This window comes from Canis aureus, chromosome 19 (genome assembly GCF_053574225.1).
Source record: "Canis aureus isolate CA01 chromosome 19, VMU_Caureus_v.1.0, whole genome shotgun sequence".
NCBI classification, from domain to species: Eukaryota; Metazoa; Chordata; class Mammalia; order Carnivora; family Canidae; genus Canis; species Canis aureus.
This window is the reverse complement of record NC_135629.1, coordinates 44,911,967-44,929,394: the sequence shown is the minus strand read 5'-3', so window position 1 is coordinate 44,929,394 and position 17,428 is coordinate 44,911,967. Positions and strand designations below refer to the sequence as shown.

Sequence of the window (17,428 nt, the reverse complement as noted above, 5' to 3'; positions counted from 1 at the left end):
AGGCTCCATGCAGGGAGCCTGATGTGGGACTCAATCCCAGGTCTCCAGGATCACGCCCTGGGCGGAAGGTGGCACTAAACCACTGAGCCACCCAGGCTGCCCAGCAGTTCATTTTCTTACTTTGAAATTATTTGGTTTAAATCTGTAGTTGAAGTTTCTGATATCTCTTCAGTACATATTCCTGCTAGTGCTTTGTCACATGAAGATAGGCTCCTCATCCTGTAACTGGTGCTTTGGCTGCTGTAGCAGGTCATTTAAATGTTTTACCTCTGCAGTATGTGATGGCTCTGACCAGTCTTCTGCTATGCCAGCTAAAACTGCTTTCATATGCTTTGCTTTATATCTTGCAGCCAGTTCTCTGCTGTATTGAGAACAGTTTGTACCAGAACCATAACAAACCTGGAAGGTGGGGGTGGCAAGCACACTGGCTGAGGGATCCCATCTTATCCCTCATGGCCACCTAGCCTGGTAAAAGAGTGGGATAAAGGGGGCCATGTGTGGAGAACAGATAGAAACAGGAGTGAATGCCTTACCCGTTCCCCCCCACCCCAAGGGCCTGTGTGTGACTCCAGGTGGGGCAAGCAGGAGTCACACCTTGAGAAGACATTCCTCAGCAGAAAGTACCCTGGAGAAAGAGAGCTGGCCTGATGGCAAGAGATTTCCGAGGTGGTTTTTTTCCTGTCAAAGAGATGAGCACATGAATTATAATATGTAACCCTGAGGGGAGTAACAGGTGGTGGAAAAAGAAAATGGGTGTCCAGCAGCCTGATTCCACTCATATCCCCATGTAACCTGGGACCATTTACTCCACCGTGATGAAGTTCATTGTCTCCTCTGAAGTGAAGCTATCATTCCTAGGCCTCAGAAGCTCCCAGCGTGGTCTAGTAAGCTTTGTCACAGTGCTGATAGAAAGAAGCTTTGGGACTTCCAAGAAAGGGAGAAGAGGGTAGGTGAATGACTGCAGACCCCTGCAGCAAGCAGATGGTGGCAACAGGATCAGTTGCCTTCATAGACATTGAGTTCCTTGTGGCCAAAGCAGCCTAGGTGTTGGTGAGAAGGGCCTGCTGGGGGGGAAGATGTAGACTGTTTGATGGGTGGAGATGGGAGACATACCAGATGTTACTAATCCCCTTCCTTGGGTCCTAAGCCATAAGACTGCTTATTTTTAGAGTTTGAATCTCAAAATAGTTGTGATGTAAATAACCACTTTGAAAAGCTTTGTTCTAGTCTTAGTACAACTGAGACCTGGTGACATGCAGAGTTACTCAATGCAGGGCCTTAATAGCTTTCAAAAGCACTTTAACACAACCACACTCTAAAGAGAATAACCAGTGCAAGCACAGAGCATTACCATTCTTCAAGAGGACTTGCAGTGTCCATGGGCAGTGTGGTAAAGAGTGATCTGGTTAACATTTTAGGAAGCTCACAGCCCAAAAATTGGGATGCTCAGGGGCTCACTGGGTTTGGTAAGAAGGCCTGAGTAGGGTTATGTTGTCAGGTGGGAAGGGCAGGCCTTGAGGCACTCTCTGGAGAGGAGAGAGTTGATGCTTTGGGCCTGGGTGAAGCCCAGAAGCTTGTGGGACACCTGAATGTGAGGGTGGAGGTGGACATGTTGGGAGGAGGGAGAGGTATCTTTTTTTAAGATTTTGTTTATTTATTTGTTTGTTTGTCACACACACAGACAGGCAGAAACACAGGCAGAGGGAGAAGCAGGCTCCATGCAGGGAGCCTGTGGGACTCAATCCTGGGTCTCCAGGATCACACCCCAGGTTGAAGGCAGGCACTAAACCGCTGAGCCACCAGGGCTGCCCGGGAGAGGTATCTTTGCCTGGAGAATAGAGGTATGGAGGGAATAGGATGTGAGATGGACAGGATAGTGTCCTGGCATTGGGAGCCTGGGGCACCAAACTGACCTCTGAGGGAGGTCTATGCTTGGCCTCCCCCATCTGCAAATGCAGACTGTCTAGGCTGCTCTGGGTGGTGCCATATTCTTTGAATTGGGTAACTCCAGAGCCTGTTCAGTTGGCCTTTTTTAAGGCCACAAGAACAGGGTTACCAAATTTGGTTGGCTTATAATTAAATAGATTTTTTAGGGAAGTTATGGGGCATCTGTGGGGTGAGCCCTAGGAAATTTTTAATATGTCTCACTTTTTTTTTTTTTTTTAAAGATTTTATTATTTATAAGAGACACAGTGAGAGAGGCAGTAACAGACTGAGGGAGAAGCAGGCCCCCCTATGGGGAAACCTGATGGTGGGATTCGATCTCGGTACTCCAGGATCACACCCTGAGCCAAAGGCAGATGCTCAACCACTGAGCCACCCAGGGGTCCCTGGACGTCTCACTTTATAAAACATAACTTTGGCAGCAAGAGAAAGACATATGGGCCATGATTTGTCAGGAGGTCTCCACTTGGGAGCTTTTGTTCAGACTAGTACTTGCCGCAGGAAATCCCTTTGCTGAAGGCATTGTGAAATTTTCACATTTTCACAGCAAATTCACATTTGCTGAAGGCAATGTGAATTTTCACATTGGTTATGTGAAAATATGTCCATTTGCTGTGTTAGAAATTTAAAAATATTTATTAATTCTGTCCTGGATTTAGTCATCACATCTCCTTAGACAGCTCTGTGCTGAGACAGTTTCTCAGACTTTGTTTTTGATGACCTCAACTGTTTTGAGGAGAACCGGTCAGGTGTGTTGTGGGAGATCTGTTAGTTATGATTTGTCTGATGTTTTTTTCATGGTTGGCCTGGGGTGATGAGCTTAGGGAGGACCACAGATGTGAAGTACCCTTCTTAGCATACCATATCCACAGCACATGCCATCAACTTGACTTTTCACTGGGATGTTGACTTTAGTCACCTGGTTGAGGTAGCATCTATCAGATGTCTCCACTTTAAAGTTACTCTCTTCCCCCTTTCTATGCTGGACTCCTTGGAAGGAAATCACTAGATGCATCCCACCCCAGGGGGGTGGAGAGTCATATATATACACTCGCTCCTTGGGAGCAAAGCAGCTACACAGATTATTTGGGATTCTTCTGCTTGAGTGATTTGTGTCTTCACCCCCTGAATGATCATTTATTCATATTTGAGTTTGTAATGCCATTTAACATTAGAAAATAGTAGTTTACAGAGTTAGAGACCTTTGAAATACTGACACATTACATTATTCAGTATCACAAAATCAGATTAGTTAATGTCTGATCTCTTGGACTCATGGCTGCAAACACAGATTTTTCCAAAGTTTTATATTTTGTTTGTTGAAAGCTTGGACTTTATCATCGGCAGCAAGTACTGCTGATTGTTTCCGAAGAAATGGGCTTTGCTTTAACCATTCTGGGGAAAATGTCTGCCAAACACCCAGTTTGAATAACCACAGTGTGTCTGTCAGTCCTTCCTTCAAGCGTTGTGAACGTTCACACACATGCTTTTCTTCTGGATGGCTGTCCTGCTTTGGTAAGCAAGAAAAGTGTTTTATCTTGTTGCAGAATATTAAAAAGATGTGTACTCAGGGGTTGAAGTTTAATAAAGTCAGTAGTTGTACTTCATCCCAGGCTTTTCCTACAGCATAGTGTCACTGAGTACTGGCATTTGGCACTACTGTCCTAACTTGGTGAAAAAGACAGCTGTTGTCTCACTGTTACGACAACGACCTGGAAGAGCTGGGTGCAATGCAGAGGAGCTTAGGTGGGTTGGAGATGGTCTTTCTAGCATGGACAGAGACCAGGATGTCCATCAGGGTTGTGTGGTCCTATCTCAGGCAGTAGTGGTTAATGGCCTAGCCAGTCAGACAGCAGGAGGAAGAGAAGGCTTCATCATGAGACCTTGTCCCCAGGGACCTCTGACTGCAAAGCAGGTAGCCAGATGAGTCAAATTCAGAGCTAAATTATAGCTGCAAAAGTGATGGGGACTGTTCTGATTGTGCACATCATGTTCAGCGAGGAAGGGAGAAAGGGCTGGGGCTGTCATTTGTCAACTAGGCGCATGTTTTATGCTTTTTACATTTTACAACATCCCCTGGAGATCAATGAAATCCCATTCTGCAGATGAAGTAACTGAGGCTCATTGGGGTTTGGTGACTGGATAGAGTCCTCATAACCACAGAGATATGACTAGTGTCCCATGGTCCTGCTGGACTCAGAGTAGCTGGAACAGGTCTGTTGGGGGTGGGGGGCACCTGAGCTGTTGCTGGGAGGACAAGTTGGGATTTGCCAGGGTTAGGTAGGGGGAAGATCCAGCAGTTTGAAACAGATTTTTAGAAGGGGGCAGTAAATTTTCAGGCAAAGTAAGCACTCTCCATTTATCACAGAAGTTTGAAGTTGCTGCAAGCTGCAAAGCAGTGTTTGTTCCTGGTGTGTAGTTTTCATCTACACATCGGTGACTTTTCTCTTGCTGTGAGTTGGTGAGGGAGCTGGTATCTTGGGAGAAGTGTATTTGGGTTCATGTGATGTAGTGAATCGCTCCATGCTGCAGAGTACTCCTGTGTTCTTTTTGTGTTCCTCACTGGAGGAAGGTTGGTCTGGCATGTGGATATGGTGACTGGACAAAGGAGGGATCACTAGTATTGTGATCACTAGTATTGTGGCATTTGGGGTCCCATGCTCCTTTTTCTCTTGCTCTCCCAAGCCTCAGGCCCTTTAGGAGTCAGGATTCCAGAGTGCCAAAACCCCACCCAGCTTTCTTGGGTAGGTGGTAGTCCATATGTAGGGAGAGTTGTTTCCCAGTCAAGTCCAAGTTCCGTATCCATGTTGTCACACCATCATCTCTTTCTCACCTCGAGGACATGGGATGTGGATGCTGCTGGCTGTCCAGGATCCTAAGTATAAATAAAAACATTTTCCTCAGGGCACCTGTGTGGCTCAGGAGTTGAGCCTTTGGCTCAGGTCATGATCCTGGGGTCCTGGGGTCGAGTCCTGCATCAGGCTCTCTGCAGGGAGCATGCTTCTCCCTTGGCCTATGTTTCTGTCTCTCTCTCTGTCTCTCATGAATAAGTAAAATCTTAAAAAAATATTTTTTCTTTAGTCCAAAAATGGTATTTGATGACCTGAGTTAGAGGTGTCAGAGTTGACAGTCATGTGGAGCCTGGTATTTCCCACCTTCTGTTTCTTTTTCTGGGGTACCATTGAGCTCTCTGTAGGCCATGGGTACCCAGCTGTTCTGACCTGTAATGGGGGGCCTGCATCCCAATGCAGTGCGGGTACATGTGACAGCCCTCAGTGTCCCAGAGTTGGGCAGGATTGCCAAGGGTCCACAGAAGCCTAGGCCTAGTATGAGCCCAGGTTATCTGCAGGCCATACCTGTGTGACTTCGAGAAGTACGCCTTTCAGACTATTTTCTCACCTGTAAATGGAATGACGATTAGGCAATTGAGAGGATTGCACAGAAGTGTGCATCTTGGTGGTGGCACAGGGATGGCCCTTGTAAAGGGTCAGCAAATGTCCTGGGTGATTTTTTTTTTTAAAGATTTTTTTAATTTTTATTTATCAGCAAATGTCCTGGGTGATTTTTTTTTTAAAAGATTTTTTTAATTTTTATTTATTTATGATAGTCACACAGAGAGAGAGAGAGGCAGAGACACAGGGAGAGGGAGAAGCAGGCTCCATGCACCGGGAGCCCGATGTGGGATTCGATCCCGGGTCTCCAGGATCGCGCCCTGGGCCAAATGCAGGCGCTAAACCGCTGCGCCACCCAGGGATCCCTGGGTGATTTTTCTAAATCTAATGTATATCAAACTTTCAGTTTATGACTGTGGTCATTGGTCCCCTTTCCAAGTGCCCCTTCCCAAATTTCTGAGCAGAGTGTACTGAACTGGATTAAACTTTCCTGGTGGTATCAGATCCTTGCTAGAGATGCTGGATGCTGGCAGGATTAGGTTGCCGGTGACCTCTGTGGGTGGATGCTTGCCCAGAGGCTGCCCCATTGCCATTTGGTGGGGGGGGTCTTTATGTGGGATCACATCTGGTTTCTCTGGCCCAAGGAGTGCTTTCACCCATCCTTGCCTTATCTCTACAGCCCTTGGTCATTCTGCATGCTCCCAAAACTGACCCCTGTTGCTCCTATTGCAGTGAAGTCCTCTGGGCCTCCTTGGGCAGGCTGTGACTTCCAGGGGTTCCTGTGTTCCTAGAAGGAGCCCCAGTAGGACAGGCTGAATGCTTCCTGGCCTTGCTGACAGTACAGTGCTCCTTTGCATTTTCCATGCACCTTGGGACTGCCCACCTTTACTGGGGGCCCAGGAGGGGGGATGGATTCTCTGGGCCAGAGCCTGGCCACAGGAGCTCCTTCTCTTCTTTCTAAGATGTTCAGCGGTATCTGTGGCATGGCAGGGTGTGCCATAATGGATTCTCAGAGTAATAGTTGGACCTGAAGTCTCCAGGAAGAATGATGGCTAAGTTTCAAAAATCTCATCCCCAGCTGCTCACCTCCATGGCCTCTGTGGCCAAGAAGCAAAATGTGTTCTGACTTTCCAGCCCCTACAAAGCAGGCTCTGGGCTTTTCTCTTGACATCCCAGCCAACAGAGTGTCAAGTTACAGGGCTGGGAGAAATGGTAATGGATGCCAAGAAGGGAGTCCAGGGAATTGAAGAGGGGCCTGGGCAGGCAGGAAGCAGGTGGGCTACAGAGCCCTAAGGGTCTGGGGAGGGGATTCAGGCACCCTGCGGTGCCTGCCATCCCCTGAGACAGATAAGTCTTCAGCTTTGGGGCACAGCCTGTGTCTGTGTGAGCAGAGCTCCCTTTCTAATCACATCAAGTGTCTCTTAGGTGAATGGCACCCCTTGAGAAAGGAGGGGGGGCTGTTGTGGGGTCTAGTCAGTAGCCCCCATGTCCAGAAGCCCATGAAAGATCCCAGAAGCATGTGTAGGGGCCTGCCATGTGATAGGACTAAACTGGGAGCTTGTGGTAACCATCTTTCTCTTGTAGGACTCTTCTAGAAGTGTTTCTGGAATGGGGATGCTTATTAGATTAAGCATGGGGAATTGCTTTCTGGTTTTGATTCACACCACTCAGTGTAGTGTTTGAGGCTATGGTGGCTCCCAGACACAGGTGGCCCCCTCCTCTCCTGTGGGACCCTCTGTTCACTTCCTTTCTTTTTTGAGCACCTCTGGTCTCTTGGGCCTTTCTGGAGCTGCTCTCCCATATCCTCTCAATTCTGCATTTGCCATGGCCATCCTCCATATACAGAGAACTGCTGCTGGTCCTTTGTGGGGGGGCGGGGGGGGTTAGAGGTTTAGCAGGGGTGGTTGCTTGTAAACTTATTTTCTTTCCCACATTCTTTCTCCCTGCTTTTGTTCCAGGGTAATTTCTAGAGTGAATCTCCTTGCTGGGGACAGTCTCTGAGAGAGATTATGGAGTTACAGTGGTGTGGGCTAGTTCCCTGGGGGCAGAGCTGGGCTGTCAGCTCTGTTAGCTTAGTGGTTTAAAATGATGATGTATTGGTGTAGCATTGTCTGTCGTGTCTGCTGATCGGATGGTCCTAGGTGGGCACTGCTTCTTGGGCTTTTATCTTTGCAGCCCTGTTTCAACCAGGCTGGATATCCCCAGTGGCTTTTTCACTCATGTAGGGGGATGGCTAGCCCTGTCTCTATGTCTTTAACCCTCTTTCTATACAGCTAATTTGACATCCTCATTGCAGTGAGACCCCAAGCAGAGCATGCATTCTCAGGGCCCAAGCAGTAACTGCAAGGCTTCTGTAACCTTGCCTCAAAAGCTTGTAGTGTTGCTTCTTTTGCATTCCTGTAGTTCAGTTTGAGCCACAAAACCCCCAGGTTTTGGGGACACGACTGGGTGGGTGTGTGAACATGGAAAGGTATAGGCAGCCTCATCAAGGTCTAGCACAGTGGTACATTGATTTGTCAATTGTATTAGGGCTCCTTAACATCGTCCAGAGTCCTGACTCACAGGTTAGGAGTTACACTTCCAGGACCTATTACTTGAAAAGACATAATGACACAATTCAGAAATCCTTTTTTTTTTTTTTTTCCCTTTAAAGAGAGAAGGGAGTACCCTGAGCATATGGGGGTCAAGGAGGGGCAGAGGGAGAGAGAGAATTTTAAGCAGGCTTCCACTCTCAGTGCAGAGCCCAACACGGAGCTCAATCTCATACCATGAAATCATGACCTGAGCTGAATTCAAGAGTTGGATGCTGAGCCATCTAGGTGCCCCTTCAGAAATCATTTTAGGTGAATTTGTACATCCTTTTGCAGTGTGACATATGTGCATGTGGAAAGAGACATCCACATGTGCAAGGTGATTAAGTCAATCTACAGGTGTTACTGGATTCCTTGTGAATTCACAGACACCCCCCCCACCCCCACAATCCTGGAACCAGGTACTAAGGAAGAGGAAGAAGAGGTAGTTATGCCTATCAGCTGTGTTTCCTGAGTACCACTGTGCCAGTCCCTGCTCCAGCTGGTAGGACAGAGCAGTTCATAGAACAGATTCATTCCTGCCCACCCCAGGTTTGAGAACATTTGAATATTAACCCACAATAGCCAGTTGTCTGCTGTGTGCCAGGCTTGGATTCATGGCAAGCAGCTCTTTACTGTTTGGGGCCTAGGATGATCTACAGTGTCTGAGCCTCCTCAGTACTGAGGTCTCACCTCACTCGCAATCCTGAGGGGCAGCAGGGCAGGAATTCTTGTCCTGGTATAGGGGGCACAAAGAGGGAAATGTCCTGCCCTGGGCCCTTCCTTACAAGAGGCAGAACCACGGGATCCCTGGGTGGCGCAGTGGTTTGGCGCCTGCCTTTGGCCCAGGGCGCGATCCTGGAGACCCGGGATCGAATCCCATGTCGGGCTCCCGGTGCATGGAGCCTGCTTCTCCCTCTGCCTGTGTCTCTGCCTCTCTCTCTCTCTCTCTGTGACTATCATAAATAAATAAAAATTAAAAAAAAAAAATTAAAAAAAAAAACAAGAGGCAGAACCAGCTGAAACTCAGACAGTTTTGTGGGGGAAGCCCCCAGTGTGTAAGCTTGGTTCACAGTACCTACTTGTGTGAGCTTCTGTGAGCACAGCCACAGGCTTTGGAGGAGGCCCTGTGGCCTGGCCTGCCCCCCACTTCCAGCCAGTAGGGCACGGGGAAGACTCTGGCCCTGGGGAAGTAAGGGGCATCACCCCCTTTCTTGGGGCTATTGTGTTACATCAGGGCTGGGCCCCTCTTGCCCATTGCTTATTGGGTTAGCCTGGGAATATCTTGGCCCTCATTGGAAGCTGAGTGCCTGGGCCTCATGGTGACAGACTCCAGGTGGGGTTGTGGGGCCCTGGCTCCTGTGCCTTTGATGGCCTCCAAGCCTCTGCTTGGGTGAGGGAACTTGCCTGACAAATAGGTAATGACAATGTCACTCTGGGAGACTGTGGGGTTGACCCAGTAGAAAGGTGAAGGTACTTTCCTTGGACTAGTTTGCTGGAGTGAGGGTGAATAAACTGGCTGTCTTCAGGGAAGCCTCTCCTCTGCTCAGCCTTCAGTGGAACCCAGAATTCTGCCCTGAGCTCCCTCCCTGCCTCCATGATGCACAGTACTGGGCTTAGCTAAGAAGGCTTCCTCAGGCATGCATGCTGTGGAGGATGTTCTCCATGAGTGCTCTAGGAGTGCTGATCATGCTTCCAGGCTGGCATGTTGGAGGACTGAGCCAGCCAGGGACCTTTCTGAAGGCATTTAGTTTCAAGTGTGTCTTGAAGTGTGAGTTGGGGCTCACATGGGGGCCTTAGGAATGTGGTGGAGGGACATTACATGGAGGGATCCATAGTGAAGGCAGGAGGAACCTAAGCAGGATATATCTGGGTAGGAGCCTGGGTTACAGGGGCTGAGAGCTGGAAAAGCCTGGTGATCAGTTTGGCCTGGGAGGTGTGAATGGGCTCCAGTGGAGGAACACCCCGGGGTGGGGTGGGGTCTGGTGGAGCCAAGGTGAGTGCAGAAGTTGGTGAGACTGGTGTTAGGTCTAGCAATGCCCCCCACCCTACCCTTAAAACACTGCTAGTAGCTACTTGCCTCTCCCTACCCAGCCAGGCCCAAAAGATGAGAGGAAGAGGGAGGATTCTGGCAGGGAATGGTTTTGGCTGGCCATACCTGTCTACTTAGGCTGGCTCTGGAATTTGTTGTCTTGAGAAGAATTCATTGAGCCTACAGTCCTCGTAAGCTTCTTTAGTGTGTGCAAGAATCTTGGAGATCTGGGTACATGGGTGGCTTGGTCAGTTGAGCGTCTGCCTTCGGCTTGGATCATGATCTTGGCATGATCATGAGAGTCCCACATCGTACTCCCTTCTCAGTGGGGAGTCTGCTTCTCCCTCTCCCTCTGCCCCTCACCACTCTGGTGTGCTCTCTCCCCTTCAAATAAAGTCTTTAAAAAAAAAATCTTGGGGATCTTGTGAAATGCAGTTTTTGATGGAGAGCAGGTCTTTGGGGTAACAAGATGCTGCATTTCTTTGAGCTCTACTGAAGCTGTTCAGTGAGCCAAGGCAAGTTGGTGGTCCATTCTCACCTGTGGGTATTCCCTTACTTACCCCTCCCCTCCTGGTTTGAGGATCTGTCCCTCCTGATGGATCCTAAGCACAGAACTTCCTTTTATCCAGGTATTTATCCCTATTGCTTGGCATAGCACCTGCTTTCTTAGTGGGTTTTCAGCAAATAAGAGTAAGTAAATGAATGAACGATTGTGGATGAAGTATCCCTTTCCCATATCCGAGAACAAAGGTCAGAGGTGCCAAGGATGGTTTCTGTGTTCTCTTGATGAGACTGTTTCCCCTGGAATGGACTGGAAGAACACTACATTTTAACCTTATCCTGACTGCTAGTTGGTAAGCAATTGGGATGGTAGCCTGGTGCCGAGGACATGGGATCTATTGTTGAATTAAGATTATGTAATCCCTGCCTTTCCTCTGGGAAACTTGATGGAAGTTCTAAGCAGGTAACAGAACTTTTGTGTTTGTTTAGCCAGGGCTGGCATACAGGGGAGGAGATGATGAGACCATTTTTATTGACAATAGCATGGTCTGCTTTCAGGGATTTTCATAGGTCACATAAAGTCTTTTGATTTGGGGGGGGGGGGGGTCACCGGGTGGCTCAGTCGGTTAAGAGTTTGCCTTTGGCTCAGGTCATGATCCCAGGGTCCTGGGATCTAGCCCCACATCATGCTCCCTGCTTAGCAGGAAGCCTCCTTGCTTCTCTCTGTCCTCCCTCCCTGCTTGTCCTCCCTTGCTATATCTTTCTCATAAAGTCTTTTAAAAAACTCTTTTGGTAATAATATTTTATATAAAAGTTCACAAGATGGGCAAGATGAGCTTATTGGATTTGCTCTGAGATCATATAGCTTCCAAATAAACTTGGTGCCCACGTGCCCACCATGGACTGAAGTAGTAAAGCAGTGTACCTGGCCACAGTGCTATCCCCCTGGCATATTGGGCTAGATTTCCTCTGGTTTCGTTCTTCTGCCTAAATGGTTTTATAATTTAAAACAATTTGCCCATAGTAATTTTCAGCCTGTGTCAAAGGGGTGTTCTTTTTTAAAGAACTGAGAAAGTACTGAGAAGACTTTTGAAGCACCTTTGCTTTAAAAATTGAGCTTAGGAAAGTTTTCCATGTTGGAAACTAGAGGGGCTGGTGGCCTCTCTGTTTGGAAGAGGTAGCCCTGGTCCCTGTAATATACCAAGAGTTCCTTGTGGGTTGGTGCCACAAAGGAAGTGCCTGCAGCTGGGCAGCCCCAGGGTGAGCTGGGTGCCTCCATTTTCTGACAGCACCTGAGCCCTACCTCACTTCTCAAAATGAAGGCTGCATGTCACAAACCGGTTAGAACTGGCTGTTGCCATGGTTTTCATGTTGGAAGGCACAGTTAAAGGGTCACATGACCAAGGAGGGAAATGCCTTTGTCACATGACTTTTTGGTAGCTGATTAGCATACAGGAAGTTCACTCCCTGCTGGCTGCTGGGATGCTGAGTGATCATTGATGGGGGGTGGGGTGACGTCATCTCTTGGATGAGTTATTGATTACTCTCAGGCCAAGATGAGACCTGGGAGTGCTGTGGTCAGAGTGGACGTCTCAGGAAGCTTCAGCCTCTAAATGGTCTTGATCCCTCAGCCTGCCCTCTTCCCTCTAGCAAATTTGAATTTTGTTAGATCTCAACCTTCAGAAAAAGTGCATGCCCTCAAGATAATAAAAAGTGATTACTATCATCTCAGTGCACTCTTGCTCAGGAAGTGCCTGCAGTCTGCAACTCTAGACATGGTTCTGCCTGGGCTACTGCTCTGTCCGCATGCAGCCACCTGGGGAGCTCACCTCGGCTGGGACCAGTGACTCTAGCTCCTGTGCTGGGCCCTTGTGCTGCCCCTCAATATCTGTGTGTGCATCCAGAGAATCTAGATAGAATTGGAGCTCTGGGGTCACCTTGAAAGTTGATCTTGGGCAGAGTGGGCAGACAGCAGGCAGGCAGGCACACAGAACAAGTGGTGGTTTCCAAATTGCATCGGTCTTTGGCTTGGTGAGGCCTGAATGTGACGTCCTGGGTCACTTTATAAACAGTCAACCAGTTTCTGGACTTGAGAATGCAGGTTAATCACCCCAGTAAGGAGACTGTATACCTTGAAATGGCACCTTTTTGTCCACTCCCCTGATCTCTTGTGAGAGGTTGGTCAACAGTAGCACTGGTTAAATCATCAAGGTTGGTTAGAGGTATTAAGGTGTAGCCACACTATGTGGCTCTTTAGGAGGGATGTTAAAGCCCTGGTTGAGGGGAAGGGGTCCAAGGCCAGACATGAACCCTCAGCATTTGGTCTTCTGTGCCCATCCTTCCCTAGAGACATTCCAGGAATGGAAAAGGCAGTTTGGTAGGTTATTAAAATTAATTCTCCATCTATAACTCTGTCTCTGCTTGGCTGGAGTCTAGTAGGAAGAGTGGGACAACTTGGAGCTCTCTCCCAGTTAACTTTATTGAATTTGTTCTCAGGGTCACAGTGCCACCTAGTGGGCTTGTTTGGTCTTCTGCTGCTGGTTTTCCAGCAGATGAAAAGGATCCTAACCCTTCAACACATGTGGAGGCCAGATCTTTTTTTTTTTTAGATTTTATTTATTTGTAAGAGAGCACAAGCAGGAGCAGTGGCAGGCAGAGGGAGAAGGAGGCTCTGTGCTAAGGAAGGAGTCCACTATGGGACTCAGTCCCAGAACCCTGGGATCATGACCTGAGCCGATAACAGACACTTAACCAACTGAGCCACCCAGATGTCCTTGGAGGCCACATCTGAAGGCAAAGTTTATATTGGGCCCTTAGCAAACAGCTGCTTGGTTGAGAGTAAAGTGCTGTCTCTGGGACTTTGTGTGGAGTCAGGAACACAGTAGAAGCTTAGCATACTGTCACAGCGATACACAGGAGCCCTGACAAAAGGCCAAGAAAGACCCTGCCTCAGCCTCAGGATCCAGACCTGAGCTTTTTTCTGTTTCTTTTTCTTTTTCCTTTTCTTTATCTTTTTCTTTCTTTTTTTTCTTTTTTTTTCTTTTTTTTTTTTTTTTTTTTTTTGTAAGATTTTATTTCTTTATTTTGAGAGGGAGCACTTGCTTGCCCATGCAAGTATGGGGAGGGGCAGAGGGAGAGAGAGAATCTCCTGCTGAGCCCAACATGGGGGCAAGATCACAACCAGAGCTGAATTCGAGAGTTGGCATTTAACCAGCTGAGCCACTCAGGTGCCCCTCAGGCTGAGCATTTTTATCTAACACTGAACTACCTGGTAGATAAGGGTTTGAGGTGTCTTCCAGAATGGCCATATCACCCTTGAACACAGGTATCCTCAGTCTTGGGTACACAGAGGTGGGCATCAAGAATAGTCCTGGCTAGGCGCCTACCTGTGTGTTTGGGTGACTCATGGTGAGTGCAGTGAAAGTCAGTTTTGGTATGTGGTAGGGAACAATACCCAAGGAGAGAGACTGGGGAGAGTGAGTGGGGCAGCTATGCTCCCTACCTCCTTGCTGTGACTGTGTCTAAATCTGAGTGTGTGGGTGCTGGGCTCTGGGGAATGGTGTCTGGCAGAGCATCCAGGCACTCTGGTAACAACCTGCTGTCCCTGCTCCACAGTGACATGAAGTCTGAGAGGAGAGCCCCCTCTCCTGATGTGATTGTGCTCTCTGACAATGAGCAGCCCACAAGCCCAAGGGTGAACGGGCTGACGAAGGAGGCCTTGAAGGAGACCAGTACTGAGGCCCTTATGGTGAGCCTTGTCCTCATTCTGGGGGATGACCCTGCCCAACAATATCCCCAGATGGAGTTGGTGATGGTGGGTCCTGTGTTCCCTGGCAGTGGCTCTCCCTTTCAATGCTTGTTCTCTTGTCCTTGCAGAAAAGCAGTCCTGAAGAACGAGAAAGGATGATTAAACAACTGAAAGAAGAGTTAAGATTAGAAGAAGCAAAACTTGTTTTGTTAAAAAAGTTGCGGCAGAGTCAAATACAAAAGGAAACCACTGCCCAGAAGGTGTGTGTGCATCCAGTCTCTCCTCAGGAGTCAACAGGAGCCATTTAAAACAGGGGATAGAAACCTAGACCCATTACTTTGGCCCACCTCAGTACCGGGAGTTGGAGCAGCTAGTAACAGGCAGACAAGTCTCCTTAGGGGCATAAGGGTCAAGGTCTGAAATGGAAATTTGAATTTTAGATTTAGTGAAAAGGGAGTTTGAATAAGAGGATATTACAGTACGTTTCGATTTAGAATATTCTCGATCTGAGTATATAAAATTTCTTGTAGATTACAGACATCAAGAAAACAGAGAACAGATGTCTTAGAAGCCGCTGGAAGTCCTGGGTTAAGAGCTCTTTCCTAAACCCATTTACAGAGCGGCCTCTCCTACCCTGTGGGTGGCCATGCTGGCCATCAGGGGCTACAATGGTTTTGTGGACAGATTTTCTAATGCTATAGAGGCATGCCACAATGTTGCCCAGGCCCCAGAGTCTCTGTCCTGGGGCTTCTCCTGCTCTCTCTCCCCTGGTGTCTTAGGCTCCTTTTGCTGCTTTTAAATGCAGGTTACTGTGTAGGCCAAGGTCAAGTTTGTTTTTTGGGTTTTTTTTTTTCAGCTACCCTTCCATTTACTTTAACCACTATCTCAGCAAACCAGAAAGTAAATGTATCTTGGGCAGTAAGAGCTGACACTAGTACATAGAACACATGTCCCCTTAAGGGAACAGGATAGGAAGATACTCACTGGTCTCACTTAGGGGTTGCTTGAACTTCCACTAGAACACAGTCAGTAAGTGGACATGGCCTGGCATCTTTTAATCTCCCAGTGGATACAGCCTGCCTGTTACTCGTTTGCTTTCCAATTGTTGAAGACTCAGTGGAGTGAACCAAGTCTGTCCCTTCTCTAGTGGAATATGTTACTTTAAGAAGTACCTGGACTTGATGTTTTCTCACTAAGGTTGGGATTAATCTGTCCAGGTCTGGGGTCCTTTGCCTCAGCCATCACCACGAGTCCTTCACATCCCCTGGAAGGCAAAACCTGCTCTTGAACCACAAAGTGATGTCAAACATCCCCAGGGATAAAGGATGCTGGAAAATCTCTCCTCTGTCCATTTCAAACGTGTCAGTTCCTGCTACAGAATTTAGCAGGCTGGAAACAGAACCTTAGAGCTTGGTGCCTTTGGAAGAGGAAGAAAACCAATCGTCCGTCTGGATTTTGTGTGAGGGAGTGGGGCTGACGATCCCCTCATCTTTTGTGTCCTGCTCTCTTACAGCCCACAGGCTCTGCTGGGAGTGCCGTGACCACCCCTCCCCCACTAGTGCGGGGCACCCAGAACATTCCTTCTGGCAAGCCATCCCTTCAGGTCAGTATTCCCTCTTTATTAGGCTCCTGAGCAGTCCTGATCCAGTTCCTATGAAAGCCTGCCCATTCCTTCTGGTTAGATTGGTTAGGCCACTTTTGACATCATGAACAAATCATGCCAGCGCCAAGAGGGCTCCTCCTATGACAGCTCCAAGCAAAACTGGAGAGAGAACCAAGATTTGGGCAGATCAGGTTCCTTTCATTTCAACACTCCCAAGGTTATGGGACCCAGCAGGACCTCCTGCCCACAGGGTGAAAGAGGCAGAGATCCTACTCCCAGACACAAGACCAAGGTTTGAACAGGGGCCTATCTTCCCTCAAATAGGCCTGAGCTCCCAGCTCAGACCAGCAAGCAAGTGATACCCAGAGCATGTTAGCTGGACTTCTGCTGTTGTAGGGGCTGTGTGGGTGAAAATATGCTACCTTGTTGGTACAATTCACTCTTGAATGACCCCAGTCTGCACAGCTGTTGTCATAATCCATGTTCCTTGTTCTTTTGTGCTTAGAATAGATACACATTTTAGTGCCCACCCCACCTTTAAACAAGTATATACTTTTTAAAAACATTTTATTTATTTAATCATGAACTAGATAGAGAGGCAAAGACACAGGCAGAAGAAGTAGGCTCCATGCAGGGAGCCCAACGTAGGGCTTGATCCTGGGACCCGGGATCACGCCCTGAGCCAAAGGCAGATGCTCAACCACTGAGCCACCCAGGTGTCCCCAAGTGTCTATTTTTATAAAACAGCAAACTTGTTTGTTAAAAAAAAAAAAAAAAAAAACATATAAAATCTGGGATTTGGTGCTGTTGACAGACTTCTTCAACAAGAATGCCTGGCAGTGTCATCCCACCACCCCTGGTCCGCGGTGGACAGCAGGTATCCTCGAAGCTGGGGCCACAGGCGAGCTCACAGGTCGTCATGCCCCCACTCGTCAGGGGGGCTCAGGTGAGCAGGGTATGCGTTTAGAGTGTAAGAGAGTGTCCAAACTACTCCAAACAACCAGCTACCCATGAGAACAACCCTTCCTGGTCATCAGGTTGGGGGCTATGGGTCCCAACCCTTCCCTCCATCCATTGTTCCTCTCATTATCTATCTATCTATCTATCTATCTATCTATCTATCTATCTATCTATTTTAATTTTTTTTAGAGTGTGTGTGGTGGGGGGGGATGAGTATCCATGTAGTGGGATATTACTCAGCCTTAGAAAAGGGAGAAACTTTTTTTTTGAATGAGCACACAAGTGGTGGGGTGGGGGCAAATGGAGAATGGGAGAGAGAATCAAGCAGACTCCACACCCAGCACAAAGCCTAATGCAGGGCTTGATCTCACAGCCCTGAGCCAAAATCAAGAATTGGATTACCCAACTGAGCCACCCAGGTGCCCCGTCCCTCTCATCATCTTGTTTCCTGTCCCACCCCACAGCAAATCCACAACATCAGACAACATTCCAGCACGGGGCCTCCACCACTCCTCTTGGCCCCCCGGGCCTCTGTGCCCAGTGTGCAAATTCAGGGACAGAGGATCATCCAACAGGGCCTCATCCGCGTCGCCAATGTCCCCAATACCAGTCTGCTTGTCAACATCCCACAGGTGAGTGCTGTGCTGAGTCAGAGTTGGGCATGTACCTTGCACCTGC

General features: G+C 48.2%; 1 protein-coding gene across 10 annotated transcripts in view; it reads left to right on the top strand.

Moving 5' to 3' along the window:
* Positions 1 to 17,428, top strand: part of GATAD2A (GATA zinc finger domain containing 2A) — a 117,131-nt gene that overhangs the window by 85,330 nt on the left and 14,373 nt on the right. For all 10 annotated transcript variants that reach the window (XM_077859258.1, XM_077859255.1, XM_077859256.1 and 7 more), the window contains 5 exons: positions 14,055 to 14,187; positions 14,316 to 14,447; positions 15,701 to 15,790; positions 16,605 to 16,736; positions 17,215 to 17,382. In XM_077859258.1, the coding sequence (XP_077715384.1) occupies positions 14,055 to 14,187; positions 14,316 to 14,447; positions 15,701 to 15,790; positions 16,605 to 16,736; positions 17,215 to 17,382 (655 nt within the window). The remainder of the gene's footprint in view (positions 1 to 14,054; positions 14,188 to 14,315; positions 14,448 to 15,700; positions 15,791 to 16,604; positions 16,737 to 17,214; positions 17,383 to 17,428) is intronic.